Source organism: Pituophis catenifer, unplaced genomic scaffold (genome assembly GCF_029215685.1).
Source record: "Pituophis catenifer annectens isolate HBS135680 unplaced genomic scaffold, rPitCat1.0.hap2 SCAF_2, whole genome shotgun sequence".
NCBI lineage: Eukaryota > Metazoa > Chordata > Lepidosauria > Squamata > Colubridae > Pituophis > Pituophis catenifer.
The window spans coordinates 2,888,573-2,905,645 of record NW_027256882.1 but is presented as its reverse complement, the minus strand read 5'-3'; the positions used below and the strand labels follow the sequence as shown (position 1 = coordinate 2,905,645).

General features: G+C 40.2%; 1 protein-coding gene and 1 pseudogene across 1 annotated transcript; both read left to right on the top strand.

Annotated features, from left to right (window-relative positions):
- The window catches only part of LOC139311590 (zinc finger protein 208-like), a 37,050-nt pseudogene extending 21,468 nt beyond the window's left edge, over positions 1–15,582 (top strand).
- Positions 9,790–13,070, top strand: LOC139313413 (zinc finger protein 75D-like). The gene is made up of 6 exons (XM_070939026.1): positions 9,790–10,278; positions 10,540–10,655; positions 10,774–10,841; positions 11,222–11,351; positions 12,887–13,022; positions 13,055–13,070. The coding sequence occupies exons 1-6, from the start codon at positions 9,860–9,862 to the stop codon at positions 13,068–13,070; spliced, it is 885 nt and encodes a 294-aa protein (XP_070795127.1). The 5' UTR covers positions 9,790–9,859.
- Positions 15,583–17,073: the final 1,491 nt, after the last annotated feature.

The window sequence follows — 17,073 nt, the reverse complement described above, 5'->3', positions numbered from 1 at the left end:
CATATGGTAATATGATCCTGGAGTCTGATGATACTTCCAACATTTCTCCGATATATTTTTGAACATTCTGGCTATCCTTGGGGGGTAGGTGCCACCTGTAAAACATCTTATACAAATTCTCCTTATATGCTGTAGACATTGTCATTTCATAATTCTGCGACCACAATTTTTGCCATTTCTCTAAATCAATACCATGACCAAAGTTTTTCCCCCATGCTATCATTGACTCGTTAACTTGTTATTCCTCCAATTTTACCTCTAACAAGTATCCATATAATTTTTTAATCACATAGTCATCAGAACCCATTAAAATCTCATCTAAATTACTCATAACATTATAAAAGCCTTGTTTAGAATCTTCATATCTAGAGCCTATTTGCCAGTAAGAAAACCAATCCATCTTGAGACCTTGTTCTTCTAATTCTTGCTTTAAGTTCACCCTTTTCATCCATTAATTCAATGTATCTAACAATTTGTTCCCTTCTGAATACTACTGAATATGAAAATGCTTCAATTGTAGATACCCAGACTGGAATTTTCAAATAATGTTGTTTTTTAATCTCCCAATTCAATAACACAGCCTCACGTGTCCTCTAAAATATCCCTGTATTTTTGTTCCTTTATACCATAAAAAAGCATGCCACCCCATCAACAAATCATGTCCTTCTAGATTCAATAGTTAACATTTTTTAAGATTATCCATTCTTTAATCCACATCAGGTTTGTTGCTTGATAATAAAGTTCCCAATTAGGTAAACCAAAGCCTCACCGCGTTCTAGCATCTTGTAGTAATTTTAATTTTATCCACGCCTTCTTTCCTTGCCAAATACATTTTAACACCATTTTATTCAAATCTTCAAAAAAGTCTTTCCCCAATCTAATTGGACCAGGTTTAATCACTCTGTGGGCAGGATCTGGCCTGCCGGCCTTGAGTTTGACACCCCTGCTTTAGAGACAACCCGTAGGAAATTAAGACCATAAAAGGAAATTTGTAAATAAGGACAGGGAGGGGGGGATAGAATTATGTGTTGTGGAAGATGTAATCAGGGGCGGAGATAATGTATTCATTTTAGACGCTTTGGATAGGTTGTGACATCATAATTACTATGCCAATGAGCAAAAGGTGGGAGGCAAATTGGTAACTAGAGAATATATGGTAAATGTATTGATGGTTTAGGGTGTGTCCGCTGTACCTGCCAGTGTTGTCCGCCTGTGGAGTTGGCAGCAGAGTCGGACAGTGAGGACATTGGGGAGGAACATGGGCCAGTTCTGGAGTCTGGGGAAGGCTCAGATGAGGTCTCTGTGTTGGAGGCAGAGAGGGGGCCAGGGCTATCTGGGAGTTATGGGTTGCCTGCAGAGCCTCCAGTCGGACATCAGCGAGGCAGAGGAACAGGGGGAGCCTGTTCCCAGTGCGCACATGCCCAGAGCTGCCAGAAGGCAAGAATAGTTAAGACAAAAGGGATGACTCAGGAGTAGGACTTGGAGATGATTGGCCCCTCCCATAAGACATAAAGGAGAAGCAAAGGCACGTGAGCCTTTGCAGGAAGCAACTTTGTTCATTCTGGTCTGTTTAAATCGGGGTGAAATGCTACTGGTTCGGTCAAACTGGTAGCGATGGTGGCGAGTGGTTCAGAGAAGCGGTAGCAACGGCAGCGCGAGGCTCTGCTCATCTGACCTTTTGTTGTTAGTTCATGGTTGTAACCAGGAAGTAACCTGTTTTTTGTCTGTGGTCCCATGTTCCCCTGCCACCCTTTCCCATGCAGGTTCCATGGAGGGGTGGGGAGCAAAGGAGAGAAATGGGGGTTGCCAGAAGGGGAGGGGGCATTTCTCCCCATTTATTGGGGGAGTGGAGGCAGCCTCGAAGCCCCTCCTGCTGGCTCTGGGTGCAAGGACGGATGTGCGAGGACTGGGACTGGGTGATGCTTCCCATCCTTTCCTTTCTCTACGACCGCAAAGGAAAAGAAGGGAGACCTTGCAGGGGTGATGGAGGTGCAAAAGTGGGGCTGAGCCGCAGCATTCGCACCATGTGCCCGATGAGGCCTTTCAAGCTTAATGAAAGTCTTGTTCTTAACTCTCTTCTCTTAAATCGTGAGAATACAGAAGTCGGAGACGGAAATCAAAAAAGCATATTTTGAATGTATGCATCCAGTCCTTTTGAGTCTTTGATCAAGAAGGATTGGTCAGAATTCGCTCCAGCTGCAGAGAAGGGAAAGTACCTGTTAGGATTCCCTACTTTCTTCCCTGACATTAGTGGTTGTTTTAATAAGGTTTTCTTTTTGTTATTTTTCCTTTGGGGATGGATTCTCACTAGTTAAATTAGTCACCCTTTTTCCTTGGTGCTTTCTGTGGTTTTCCATTTTGGAGATGTAAGGTACAAATAATTTGTGCTTCTTCTGGAGACAAAGAAATAGCTAGGATCAGCCCCTCCACGTTTAAGAGGGTGGCTGAACTTCATTTTAAGGTGTCTTCTTTCAAGCCTTGTCTTTTCTTTTCTTTTTTAATATAATTCTTTATTGGCCAAGTGTGATTGGACACACAAGTAGTTTTTCTCAGGTGTATAAGCTCTCAGGGTAGAAACAAGCAATCTATATAAATAAAAATGTAAATGTTCATTTGTTCAAAATCTCAAATCTCTGAAAGTTCTTCACTGATTGCTTTGAAATTTTGACACAACGTTGCATTCGAATACGCGCATGTTTTTATATACCTACTATTACTATTATATGGATGTCGCACCTGTGACAGATAAAAACATGCTTCTTTGAAAAACAGCGCCATCTGTTGGACGTAAAAGCAACACACGCTATACTAAATATTTTATAATTCCATTTCAATCTTTCTGTTAATTATGTTGTGTGACATTGCGTTGGAATTGAGCTGTATCGATTGATCTGCGTTTGAATTTAAATATTTCCTTACTATTTTTTTTGCTTTTCCTTTGTTTTTTAGTTCGTGTTTTTCCTTTTTTCATGTTTTGCAATTTTATATATTTTTGTTATATCTTTCTTTCTTCTTTTTCAGTGCAATTGATCTGCTTTAGTTCATCCAAATAATGACTCGCAGAAGATCAAACTTAGGTCGTCGTACTCGCAGAGCAGAAGCAGTGCGACGAGTAATTGCAAATCAAACTGAGGAAGAACGGGCATCAGCGAACGAGCGAAACAGACAAAGGATAGCTCAAATACGTGCCGAGGAACCACCCGATTCATTCCAATACAACCCAGTTGATGATTATAGTTTGAGCCAGCATGTTCTCATCGACACTATGACTGAAGTGTGTCCTTATTGCAAGGCTCTCAAATTTAATGGAGAAACGAAAGGAATGTGTTGCGCCGCCAGAAAAATTAAACTGCCTCAACTTAGAGAACCGCCAGAGCCATACTGCCAGGCTTGCAGGAAAAAAATGAATGAGCAACGTCGTAGAAGCAACAATCTTGACAGGACCTTTCAAAGGTGAAGATGTCCTCATTCCTATGATTCCAACGGATATGCTATTTCAATTTAAGAGATTGCAATTCCCAATTCGATTGGCGTTTGCAATCACCAACAAAGCTCAGGGCCAATCTTTACAATTGTGCGGTTTAGATCTAGACACGGATTGTTTCTCACATGGACAATTATATGCTGCATGTTCTAGAGTCGGCAAACCAGACAATCTCTATATCTACACAGATAATGGAACAACAAAAAATATTGTATACTCACAAGCATTGTGAAATTAAACATATTAGAAATGTGCGCTTTCTCTTTTCTTTCTTTCCCATTTAACCAGACTGAGCCACAGCAAAGCTTGACCGGGTACAGCTAGTAAGCGATAAATCTATGATCATAGTCATCGTAAAAATACATTCATCATAAATGATAAGATTTATTGTCATAGCCATATGATACTGAATAAGCAATCCACATAAATCATAACACAGTATAAATTGTAAGATACAAGCAACAAAGTTATAAGCATATAAGAAGATGGGTAATAGGAAATATGATAAGAGTAATGTGGTGGGGTGAGTTAACCAGTTTTTGGGGACAAGGCAAATTGTATGAACCAGATTTCGTGTTATAGTATGACTTTGTTCCGGAAAGGCAAACCCTGAAAAACAAAGTGAGCATAGTAAGCCAGGGTTATATCCTAGGATCTAGGCATTTCATTTGATGTGAATTCAATCTTCATGGCATCCTTAGAATGTTGTTCCTTCCCAGGATCATTTCACTTAGTATTATTCAATATTAGGGGGTCTCCTTCCTTTTCTTCCCTGAGACCCCTGACAAAAGATATTATTGGCATATTAAACCATTTTTGGAACTTCCTCCTTATTTCTTCTCCATGGCTCCAGTTACTTACAAATATACCAACTTAAAGACAAGAGTGAAAAACATCCTTAATGAATGTCTAATTCCTAAATGTCTCGATATAAAGCACAAGAAACACGTGTAAACATTCAGTATTCCATTCCAGCTTCTTAAGCTCCCTTAATTTTGTAATCTTGGATGAACTCTAAGTGTAGGATATGTAAATAAATAAATACATGCAAATAAATAAATAAATAAATAAATAAATAAATAAATAAATAAATAAATAAATAAATATAATATTTCTATACCGCCCTTCTCCCGAAGGACACAGGGCGGTGTACAGCCTATTTAAAAACACAAGACAAAACAACAGTTAAAAATTAAAATGATTAAATAGATTTGGCTCAATTAAAAACCCCAGAAATTTAAAATACCCCAATTTAAAATTATTATGTTGATAGGCCAGCCTGGCGGAACAACAGGGTCTTCAGTGCGCAGCGAAACACCCGGAGGTAGGAGATCTTACGTATTAAGGATGGATATGGATATCTTTTAGCTTCTACACATATCTACCACATATGGTAATATGATCCTGGAGTCTGATGATACTTCCAACATTTCTCCGATATATTTTTGAACATTCTGGCTATCCTTGGGGGGTAGATGCCACCTGTAAAACATCTTATACAAATTCTCCTTATATGCTGTAGGCATGGTCATTTCATAATTCTGCGACCACAATTTTTGCCATTTCTCTAAATCAATACCATGTCCAAAGTTTTTCCCCCATGCTATCATTGACTCGTTAACTTGTTCTTCCTCCAATTTTACCTCTAACAAGTATCCATATAATTTTTTAATCACATAGTCATCAGAACCCATTAAAATCTCATCTAAATTAGTCATAACATAAAAAACTTCTTGTTTAGAAACTTCTTCATATCTAGAGCCTATTTGCCAGTAAGAAAACCAATCCATCTTGAGACCTTGTTCTTCTAATTCTTGCTTTAAGTTCACCCTTTTCATCCATTAATTCAATGTATCTAACAATTTGTTCCCTTCTGAATACTACTGAATATGAAAATGCTTCAATTGTAGATACCCAGACTGGAATTTTCAAATAATGTTGTTTTTTAATCTTCTCCCAATTCAATAACACAGCCTCATGTGTCCTCTAAAATATCCCTGTATTTTTGTTCCTTTATACCATAAAAAAGCATGCCACCCCATCAACAAATCATGTCCTTCTAGATTCAATAGTTAATATTTTTTAAGGTTATCCATTCTTTAATCCACATCAGGTTTGTTGTTTGATAATAAAGTTCCCAATTAGGTAAACCAAAGCCTCACCGCATTCTAGCATCTTGTAGTAATTTTAATTTTATCCACGCCTTCTTTCCCTGCCAAATACATTTTAACACCATTTTATTCAAATCTTCAAAAAAGTCTTTCCCCAATCTAATTGGACCAGGTTTAATCACTCTGTGGGCAGGATCTGGCCTGCCGGCCTTGAGTTTGACACCCCTGCTTTAGAGACAACCCGTAGGAAATTAAGACCATAAAAAGAAATTTGTAAATAAGGGTGGGGGGAGATAGAATTATGAGTTGTGGGAGATGTAATCAGGGGCAGAGATAATGTATTCATTTTAGACACTTTGGATAGGTTGTGAGATCATAATTACTATGCCAATTAGCAGAAGGTGGGAGGCCAATTGGTAACTAGAGAATATATGGTAAATGTATTGATGGTTTAGGGTGTGTCTGCTGTACCTGCCAGTGTTGTGGTCCGCCTGCGGAGTTGGCAGCAGAGTCGAACAGTGAGGACGTTGGGGAGGAATATGGGCCAGTTCTGGAGTCTGGGGAAGGCTCAGATGAGGTCTCTGTGTTGGAGGCAGAGAGGGGGCCAGGGCTATCTGGGAGTTATGGGTTGCCTGCAGAGCCTCCAGTCGGACATCAGCGAGGCAGAGGAACAGGGGGAGCCCATGCCCAGAGCTGCCAGAAGGCAAGAATAGTTAAGACAAAAGGGATGACTCGGGAGTAGGACTTGGAGATGATTGGCCCCTCCCATAAGACATAAAGGAGAAGCAAAGGCACGTGAGCCTTTGCAGGAAGCAACTTTGTTCATTCTGGTCGGTTTAAATCGGGGTGAAATGCTACCGGTTCGGTCAAACTGGTAGCGATGGTGGCGGGTGGTTCAGAGAAGCGGTAGCGACGGCAGCGTGAGGCTCTACTCATCTGATCTTTTGTTGTTAGTTCATGGTTGTTACCAGGAAGTAACCTGTTTTTTACCCTCTGCGCAAGCGCAGAAGGGTTTGCGCATGCGCAGAGGGTCCAAGCGCACACATGATGCTTCCGAACTGTTAGGGAAGGTAAGTAGATTTTACCCCGGCTTAAATTCTGAAGCTCCGTTTTGACTCTGTGCTCCGTGTGCCCTTCCAAAGTTAATTGCGAATTAGGTCTTTGCAGCGTGTCAAGAGAGATAAAGGTGGATACTTATCCGCCTTATCCCGAAGTCGGACTCTTTACAAACTTTGTGACTCATTATGGGATGTGAATGAACATAACTCACAGCCGTTGAAATGAAAAGAGGCTTTTTGGGACTAATCCTGTGCTTTTTACTGTCTGAGGACGCTTCAGTCAGAACAGCCTGTGCGACGTCGTCCTCCTTTTGCAAAGCAGTGAATAAAATTACCATCGTTTTCTCTTGGCGGTTTTGGCTGGTGATTGTTTATTTCCAAACTAGACAAGGAGTCCCACCACTCCCTTTTGCGGCCTCCTCCAATCACTGCTGAGCCTTCAGGGCGGCTGTTCTTGAGGAGTTCAAATCCTCCAGAGATATTTTTCTCCATCTCCACAGACGGTTCCTGGAGAGGAAGATGGAAAAGATTCCACCGCTGAAGACGCTGATGCTTTTCTGCAACAGGGAGCCTTTCCTCCTCCTCACATGCCCATCATCCCTTCCCCTCCTCCCCACCTTCCTCCCTCAACAGATACTCTCCTGTTTCCCGCCCTTTCATAGAATCCTGGCACATTGCGCAGCGTCCACCAGGGGGCGCTCTCATATTCAGGAGGGAAGTGAGCATGCGCGGGACTCTTCCCCTAAATTCGTCTGGAGGGGCGCATCTCTTCTTCCTGCTCCCCCTCCCACACAGCCCCACTGAAAGTGGGAGGCGGGGCCTTTGCTGGAGGTGCAGGGGATGCCGGGAAGCCTTTGGGGAGACGCCGATCCCGACGAGACTCCCGAGTGGCGGCTCTGCCCGTGCAAAGGGGCCCCTTGCTGGAGGGGTGAGTGGAGAAGGGTCAAGTCTTCCTGCGGGGTCGGAGTCCGTGATCCCATGTTCCCCTGCCACCCCTTCCCATGCAGGTTCCATGGAGTGGGGTGGGGAGCAAAGGAGAGAAATGGGGGTTGCCAGAAGGGGAGGGGGCATTTCTCCCCATTTATTGGGGGAGTGGAGGCAGCCTCGAAGCCCCCCCTGCTGGCTCTGGGTGCAAGGACGGATGTGCGAGGACTGGGACTGGGTGATGCTTCCCATCCTTTCCTTTCTCTACGACCGCAAAGGAAAAGAAGGGAGACCTTGCAGGGGTGATGGAGGTGCAAAAGTGGGGCTGAGCCGCAGCATTCGCACCATGTGCCCGATGAGGCCTTTCAAGCTTAATGAAAGTCTTGTTCTTAACTCTCTTCTCTTAAATCGTGAGAATACAGAAGTCGGAGACGGAAATCAAAAAAGCATATTTTGAATGTATGCATCCAGTCCTTTTGAGTCTTTGATCAAGAAGGATTGGTCAGAATTCGCTCCAGCTGCAGAGAAGGGAAAGTACCTGTTAGGATTCCCCACTTTCTTCCCTGACATTAGTGGTTTTTAAAATAAGGTTTTCTTTTTGTTATTTTTCCTTTGGGGATGGATTCTCACTAGTTAAATTACTCACCCTTTTTCCTTGGTACTTTCTGTGGTTTTCCATTTTGGAGATGTAAGGTACAAATAGTTTGTGCTTCTTCTGGAGACAAAGAAATAGCTAGGATCAGCCCCTCCACGTTTAAGAGGGTGGCTGAACTTCATTTTAAGATGTGTTCTTCCAAGCCTTGTCTTTTCCTTTTTAATATAATTCTTTATTGGCCAAGTGTGATTGGACACACAAGTAGTTTTTCTCAGGTGCATAAGCTCTCAGTGTAGATACAAGCAATAAGTGATAAATCTATGATCATAGTCATCGTAAAAATACATTCATCATAAATCATAAGATACAACCTTTAGTCATAGGATACTAAATAAGCAATCCACATAAATCATACCACAGTATAAATCGTAAGATACAAGCAACAAAGTTATAATCATAAGCATATAAGAAGATAGGTAATAGGAAATATGAGAAGAGTAATGATGTGGGGTGAGTTAACCAGTTTTTGGGGTCAAGGCAAATGATATGAACCAGACTTTGAGTTATAGTATGACTTTGTTCTCGAAAAGCAAACCCTGAAAAACAGAAAGTGAGTATAGTAAGCCAGGGTTATATCCTAGGACCTAGGCATTTCATTTGATGTGAATATAATGTGCCCTACTAAGCAGGTATATACAAAAGTATGAAGGCTATTGCTTAACGCATTGTAAGCCGCCCTGAGTCTCCGTAGAAGGGCGGCATATCAATCGAACCAATAAATAAATAAATAAATATAATACTGTACTATAGTATTTACAGTACTATCTGGATGGCCCTTCCCCCTCGTCCTTTGGACTTATTGGACAAGTCCTCCGGGGTTTTAGCTAATCCAAGATGCCTCAAAGGAATACATTCTCTCTCTCTTTGTTTTCTCAGATTACTTTCTCTTCTCCCTTACCTATCTGTTAACATTTATCTGCTCTCCAGCGCTAAGGAATGTCTCCCTGCACCCTCAGCATGGCCCCTCTCCTATGCCAAAGAACAAGATAATGCCCACATGTCCTTCTCCAAGTATATGCACCGTAGACATGGGAGAAAAGTTCCACAAAGCATATAATTTAACTACATGGTAAAATTCAGTCATATTTAGATCTTAATGCAGGAAGGATACAATTGATTTCATGCATATGTTTTTACAGAGGTACAGTATAGAGGTATTATAAAAGCTTTAACAAATTAATGCTTAAATGGAAAATACTTTCGTAGCAGCATAACATATATTGTACAATAGAATAACAATTTTCTATTGTTTATTACTATTCCCTTCATTACTATTTTATTTTTGAATTCCCTTATTTCTCACACAAATACCCACAGGATCCATCTGCTCAATACCACTGCAATACATTATCAGCTTCATATTAATGTGGATGAATGTTGTTCAGTGCTTACGTCCATGACCTTCTCGTTTTTTGAATTTATTTTCTTTTCCATCTCCAGTGCTGAAACTAGAGTCATCACAACAACCTTCCTAACAACAAAAAGTACACTTGGGAGAAGATCCTGGATAGCTTTTGTGATCAATCCTGCAGCTCCAGGAATCGTCCTATGAATTGAAAGGTCCACATTTGGAGATCCACAAGATTCCTAAGAACTATCTGGAATTTCCTTATAGGACAGAGAAAGAATGCAGAAAAAACTATTAGCAAATGAGGGAACTGGAAAATGTGCCTCAGATGTTCAGCCTGGCATCTGTGGGAGGTTCTGGGCAAGAACTGGACAGAAGATCCTGGAGGAGAAAAGCATCATCCCTTCAGAGATTCAGCCATACAGCTTCAGAAACATCCAATATCAGGAGGCTGAAGGTCCCAGAGGACTTTGCAGCCGACTCCACAACATTTATAGTCAATGGCTGAGGTTAGAAAAGCATACTAAAACCCAAATGTTGGATCTGGTGGTTCTGGAGCAGCTCCAGGCCCTTCTGCCCCTGCCGATGAAGAACTGGGTGCAGGAGTGTGGAGCAGAGACCAGCTCCCAAGCGGTGGCCCTGATGGAAGGCTTCCTCCTGAGTCAGGCAGAGGAACAGAAGGAGGAAGTCGAATTGCAGGTGAGAGACTTTCATCTTGGAAGTCCAGAAGGGAATAAAGAATGTGTTGAAATTCGTCACCCCTGCCTTCCATACTTCTCTGGTCTTCATAATATTTTAAGATGTTCCACTAGTTCTTCCAGGACATTGTCCCATTATCCATTCTAGAGCATAGACTGGAGATAGCCGTTCCCTTCTTGCACATTCTAGGCTCATTGATAGATACTGGGGCATTGAAGTTGTTTTTTGAGAACAAGAATCCACTTCATGTTATGTGATGTATCTTTCTCTCTGCAGACCAGAGAACCTATGAGAAAGAGGAATCCATCAAATCCCCCTCGGGAGCTGTTTTCCAGGAGGGTCTATCATGAATCCGCAAGTGAGGACATCTCAGATGGTAATCAAAAGTCCACCCATTCCCAAAAGAGATTCCAGCTGTCTTACCTTCTCTGTCTCTTCTCTTCTGTGGAATAAGTCTATTAATTATCCATTTGAAATTTCTGTCTCGCTCACAGGGAAGAATAGAACGGATCTGACTCCTTTTTATGGTGGTGCTGAAAGATTGGTTGAAGCTCCAACTCAAGTAAGAGAGGTATAGTAAAAGATAAAATGACCATAATACGAATGTTTTCTGAATAGGGATCCTATTAGTAATTCTTTGACATAGTATTGTGCAACACAACTCAATAATACCTGAAATAATCACATGGTCCCCTTACAGTTTCTAAAATGCCTTGTTTATAACAGTTGATAAGAAGAATAATGGCACCAGGTTAAAAGATAAAGCAGTCTGTTAAAATCCAAAGAGGGTGACCAGATCAGGACCCTTCAGCCAGGTGCTGAAAGTCTTGATGATACATGAGGATAGACAGGCGGGCAGACAGACAGACTCAGATAAAAAGTGGGATTGCTTCCTTTCACTGCTGATTTTTCTTCTGTTTCTTCTGTTTCCTTCTCATTCAGGAAGCTCTCATGTCCTTTAAGGAGGTGGCTGTGTATTTCTCCGAAGAGGAGTGGTCTCAGCTGGATGCTGACCAAAAAGCACTGTATCGGGAAGTCATGTTGGAAAATCATAGGAACGTGACCTCTTTAGGTGAGAATATACAAGAATTTTTATCAGAATAAAAACTACAAATTTTGAAGTCGAAATAAAGAAGATACAGTAATATGATTATTAATGAATAAGAAAAAAGCATGATAAAATTGAGAAAAGAGAAAGTAATAGTTATTTTTTCCCAGGGTGGATAAAAATCAATGATTTTTAAAAAAAATTAAAAAAAACAGATTTTTTTGATTTAAATCGGATTTTTTTCATTTAAATCAGATTTTTTTGATTTTTATCGAATTTATTTTAATAAACTTTTGGGGTAAAAATCTATCGTAAGATAGTTTTCTATTTAAGATACATAAATAATTTAGTTTATTCAGCATGAAATGGAGCTTAGTTATATAGCATGAGGCTGTATATTCTGCAACACTGGGACTATCGGTGAGTCAACAGTGGGTCAAAGGAGTAGCAGAGATGACAGTTGCTCTTTAAAAATTATGATTTAAATTGAGTTGATTTAAATCAAGCCTTTTTACTAGTGATTTAAATCATGATTTAAATTGTGATTTAAATCAACTCGATTTAAATCAAATCCACCCTGTTTTTCCCCCTGTTTCTAAGGTTACGTCATTGTTTCCTCCACTACATAAGTTATCCTTTCTAATCTTCAAACATAAATTTGATTACAAGTTCATTTTTTCTTTTTTTCAGCCAAAAGTTCATCAGGGTTTCCAATAACTAATAAATATAGATACTATCTTTTCCCTGATTAGAGTCAATTTAGTCATCATTGAGAATTCAATCATCTTCTTCAACCATTCCACCATTCTAGTTATTGTAGAGCCTTTCTAGTTTTTTGTTTGTAATAGTCCTGCTACGGTTGTCATACTCAGAAACAATCTTCCTCTCTACATGTTATCCATTATTTACCCTTGCAGCTTTTTTTCTGCTGAAATCCACTAGGATGTTTTGGGACACAGCCTAAGTTTATATCTGCTTCATATTCTCAATGTGGCATTTGTAACATGGTTTTGAAATCTAGATTGACTAAATTTGTTGTTTTAATTTACGGCCAGAATATCTAATTATTTTAATACTGTTTTTTAAATTTTGTATGCTTTGTTTTTACTTAGGCTGTGCACCGCCCTGAGTCCTATTTGGAGAAGGGCGGTATAGAAATTTAAACAAATAAATAAAATAAAATAAATAAATTTATTGTATCACAAATATCCATGACATCGAAACTACTGTCATGCCTTCTTACTTCTAAAATTCTCTTTACATCTGAGCAACTCCCACTTCTTATACAAACCACACAGCAGTCCAATTTCAAATTGGGAAACCAAATCTTTCCATTTCCTTCCTTAGAAATTTGGAGAACTTGATATTTAATCCATAGTTTTTCTCTTGCCGTACAAATGTAAATGTATCATCCAAAATTTTAATCAAGAAAGTTCTGCTCAAATTCTTGAAGGGCTTCTCTGGATCTAAGAAGTTTGAAGCAGTTTGTTTTTCATTATATTCAATCTTCGTATGCTTAGCTGTTTTAAAGTTATTTTCATTTTACTTTTCTTGTGAAGGTAATAATGGGGAGGAAGATGAAGATTCCAGAGAACTATTTGAGATGATCAGTCATTCATACAGTATGAAGAACTGTATAATTCTAATGGAAGTAGAAAGCCATGAAAGAAACCAATCTCTTCCTCATAAAAATGAGTCCCATATATCTCAAAAAAGGACCCATTTAGGAGAGAGTCCATATGAATCCATGGAGTGTGGAAAGAGCTTTATTAAGAACAGTCAACTTATTTACCATAAAAGGATCCACAAAGAAGAGAAAAGATATCAATGCATGGAGTGTGGTAAAGATTTTCCTGAAAACAGTCAACTTACATGTCATAAAAGGATCCACACAGGAGAGAAGCCCTATAAATGCATGGAGTGTGGAAAGAGCTTCACTTTTAGTTATTCTCTTACTTCCCATTCTCGGATCCATACAGGGGAGAAGCCGTATAAGTGCACAGAGTGTGGAAAGAGCTTCTGTGAAAATTCTCCTCTTACTGTTCATAAAAAGATTCACACAGGAGAGAGCCCATATAAATGCAGTGAATGTGGAAAGAGCTTCCCTCAGAAAAGTGATCTTATTCTACATATAAAGAGACACACAACGGAGAGGCCACACAAATGCATGGAGTGTGGAAAGAGCTTTTTTAAGAACTGTGAACTTATTTACCATAATAGGATCCATACAGGGGAGAAGTCATATAAGTGCGCAGAATGTGGAAAGAGCTTCTTCCACAGTTCTTCTCTTAATTTTCATAAAAGGATCCACACAGGAGAGAGGCCCTATAAATGCACAGAATGTGGAAAGAGTTTTTCTACAAAGACGTGTCTTACAACCCATGAAATGATCCACTCAGGGGAGAAGACTTATAAATGCATGGAATGTGGAAAGAGTTTTTCCATGAAGATGTATCTTAAGACCCATGCAAGGATCCACACGGGGGAGAAGCCTTATAAATGCATGGAATGTGGAAAGAGTTTTTCTATGAAGACGTATCTTAAGACCCATGCAAGGATCCACACAGGGGATAATTCTTATAAATGCATGGAATGTGGAAAGAGTTTTTCTACGAAGACTTATCTTAAGACCCATGAAAGGATCCACAGAGGGGAGAATCTTTATAAATGCATGGAATGTGGAAAGAGTTTTTCTGCAAAGATGTGTCTTAAGACCCACGAAATGATCCACTCAGGGGAGAAGCCTTATAAATGCATGGAATGTGGAAAGAGTTTTTCCATGAAGACGTATCTTAAGACCCATGCAAGGATCCACACAGGGCAGAAGCCCTATAAATGCATGGAATGTGGAAAGAGTTTTTCTACGAAGACGTATCTTAAGACCCATGAAAGGATCCACACAGGGGAGAATCCTTATAAATGTATGGAATGTGGAAAGAGTTTTTCTGCAAAGACGTATCTTAAGACCCATGAAAGGATCCACACAGGGGAGAAGCCTTATAAATGCATGGAATGTGGAAAGAGTTTTTCAAGGAAGACGCATCTTAAGACTCATGCAAGGATCCACACAGGGCAGAAGCCTTATAAATGCATGGAATGTGGAAAGAGTTTTTCAACGAAGACGCGTCTTAAGACTCATGAAATGATCCACACAGGGGAGAAGCCTTATAAATGCATGGAATGTGGAAAGAGTTTTTCCGTGAAGACGTATCTTAAGAAACATGCAAGGATCCACACAGGGGAGAAGCCTTATAAATGCATGGAATGTGGAAAGAGTTTTTCTACAAAGACGTATCTTAAGACCCATGAAAGTATCCACACAGGGGAGAATCCTTATAAATGTATGGAATGTGGAAAGAGTTTTTCTGCAAAGACACATCTTAAGACCCATGAAAGCATCCACACAGGGGAGAAGCCTTATAAATGCATGGAATGTGGAAAGAGGTTTTCTGTGAAGACGTATCTTAAAAAACATGCAAGGATCCACACAGGGGAGAAGCCTTATAAATGTATGGAATGTGGAAAGAGTTTTTCAAGGAAGACGCATCTTAAGACCCATGAAAGGATCCACACAGGGGAGAAGCCTTATAAATGCATGGAATGTGGAAAGAGTTTTTCAAGGAAGACGCATCTTAAGACCCATGAAAGGATCCACACAGGGGAGAAGCCACATCAATGCATGGAGTGTGGAAAGAGATTTTCCGTGAAGACGTATCTTAAGAACCATGCAAGGATCCACACGGGAGAATTCTTATAGATGCATGGAATGTGGAAAGAGTTTTTCCGTGAAGACGTATCTTAAGACCCATGAAAGGATCCACATATGGGAGAAGCCTTATAAATGCATGGAATGTGGAAAGAGTTTTTCAACGAAGACGCATCTTAAGACCCATGCAAGGATCCACACAGGGCAGATGCCTTATATATGCATGGAATGTGGATAGAGTTTTTCAATGAAGACGCATCCTAAGATCCATGCAAGGATCCACACAGGGGAGAATCCTTATAAATGCATGGAATGTGGAAAGAGTTTTTCAACGAAGACGCATCCTAAGATCCATGCAAGGATCCACACAGGGGAGAAGCCTTATAAATGCATGGAATGTGGAAAGAGTTTTTCCACAAAGACGTATCTTAAGACCCATGCAAGAATCCACACAGGGGAGAAGCCTTATAAATGTGTTAGTTGAATACCTGTGCTCAACTATGAAAATATGTGATCATACTTGATAAATTGACACAGCTTGAAAATTAACGAGTAGTTATGATTGGCCTCTCCTCTCCCCTTCTCACTCTCAGCCTTGCCCCACAGAAGCCTCCCCATCCTATCCCTTTCTCTCCTTCAGACTTGCCCCACAGAGGCCTCCCCATCCTATCTCCCTTCTCTCCCTCAGGCTTGCCCCACAGAAACCTCCCATATCCTATCCCCTGCTTGGTGCTGTGAAAGTAAAACTAAAACTGAAACTCCTCTGCTTGTGTTTTGCATTTGGAACAGATTTCAGGTGGGAAGAGGGAGTAGCATCAGAGCATTAATAATAATACAAGAAATACTAATGCTCTGATGTTCATTTTGAAAAATCCTTTCTTAGTGAGCATGTAGAAGCCAAGAGGAACATACGTGGCAAATTTCAAGTTTGTAGACTTTACGGTTCTGGAGATTTTGTGATGATGCATGAGTGTTATTTCGCTTTTAGCTGCTGCTTGGCAGATTACAACTAGTTCTTTTACATTATGAAATCATCCTAGCTGAAGACTTTGGTTCATAATTCTTACTTGGCGCCTGTCACTGTCCACCTAGGTCTAGGATATATTAAATCAAAAGGCTATATTTTTTGTTTCCCACACCAAGAAAATTTTAATTTTTGACAGGAAGCATAGGCTTAGATACTAAAATGTAATTCTAGGCATACTGTGGGAAAGGCATAAATGGGCAATGCCTTACAGAAGTTACAGCTAAATGAATGGTATTTTAATTTTATATTCTCTTTTCCATAATCTCCATCATTTTGTAGTTCCCCCTTTTTTTCCAGTGACAGATGAAATGCCTTTTCCCCCCTCTTCATTTGTCCTCCGAGGAGGCTCCTGAGGTAACATTCTTGGAACATCTACCAGTTTCAACATTTTCCCCATTTTCTTTTTCTGGTTTTCTTTTTCCTCAGCATTATTTTCTTTCTCACAAGCAGCAATTTGATCTTTCTGATAATTCTTGGCTTCACCGAGAGCCAAGAATTTGACAAGTGCAAGTGTATATACAGAACCAGAGAACAAAAAGAAGGTTAAAAATCTCCCATTTTCCTGATTGTGGCTTCCCTGCTCCATCTTCCTCCCTTTCAGGCAGGAGTTTGCAAGAACCATAAAATACAAAATGTATTTCTCAGAGAGCCGCCTGGTCCTCGTCTTCTGCCTGGCTGGCCATTTCTGACACGGTTTGGCCTGTGGGGAACAGAACCTATTATTTTTACAGAATTGTAATAAGATATGCTGGCCTGTGAAGAAACTAAATTGTATACATTTCTAATCTCACGAGCTAGGCTGAAGCTTGGGAATTGTACGTAGGAAGTCTCGGAGGGCCAGTGGCTGGGGGTGGGCGTAGCCATCCTGGGTGTTTGACACAGGCTCAATATGCATTTTTTCCCCTTCTTTCTTTCCACAGTTCTTTACTATAACCATTTTCTTATCTCTTCTACCAGATATTACTGGCAAATATTTATTACTTATTCTTCATATTCCACTAAACTTTTTATTT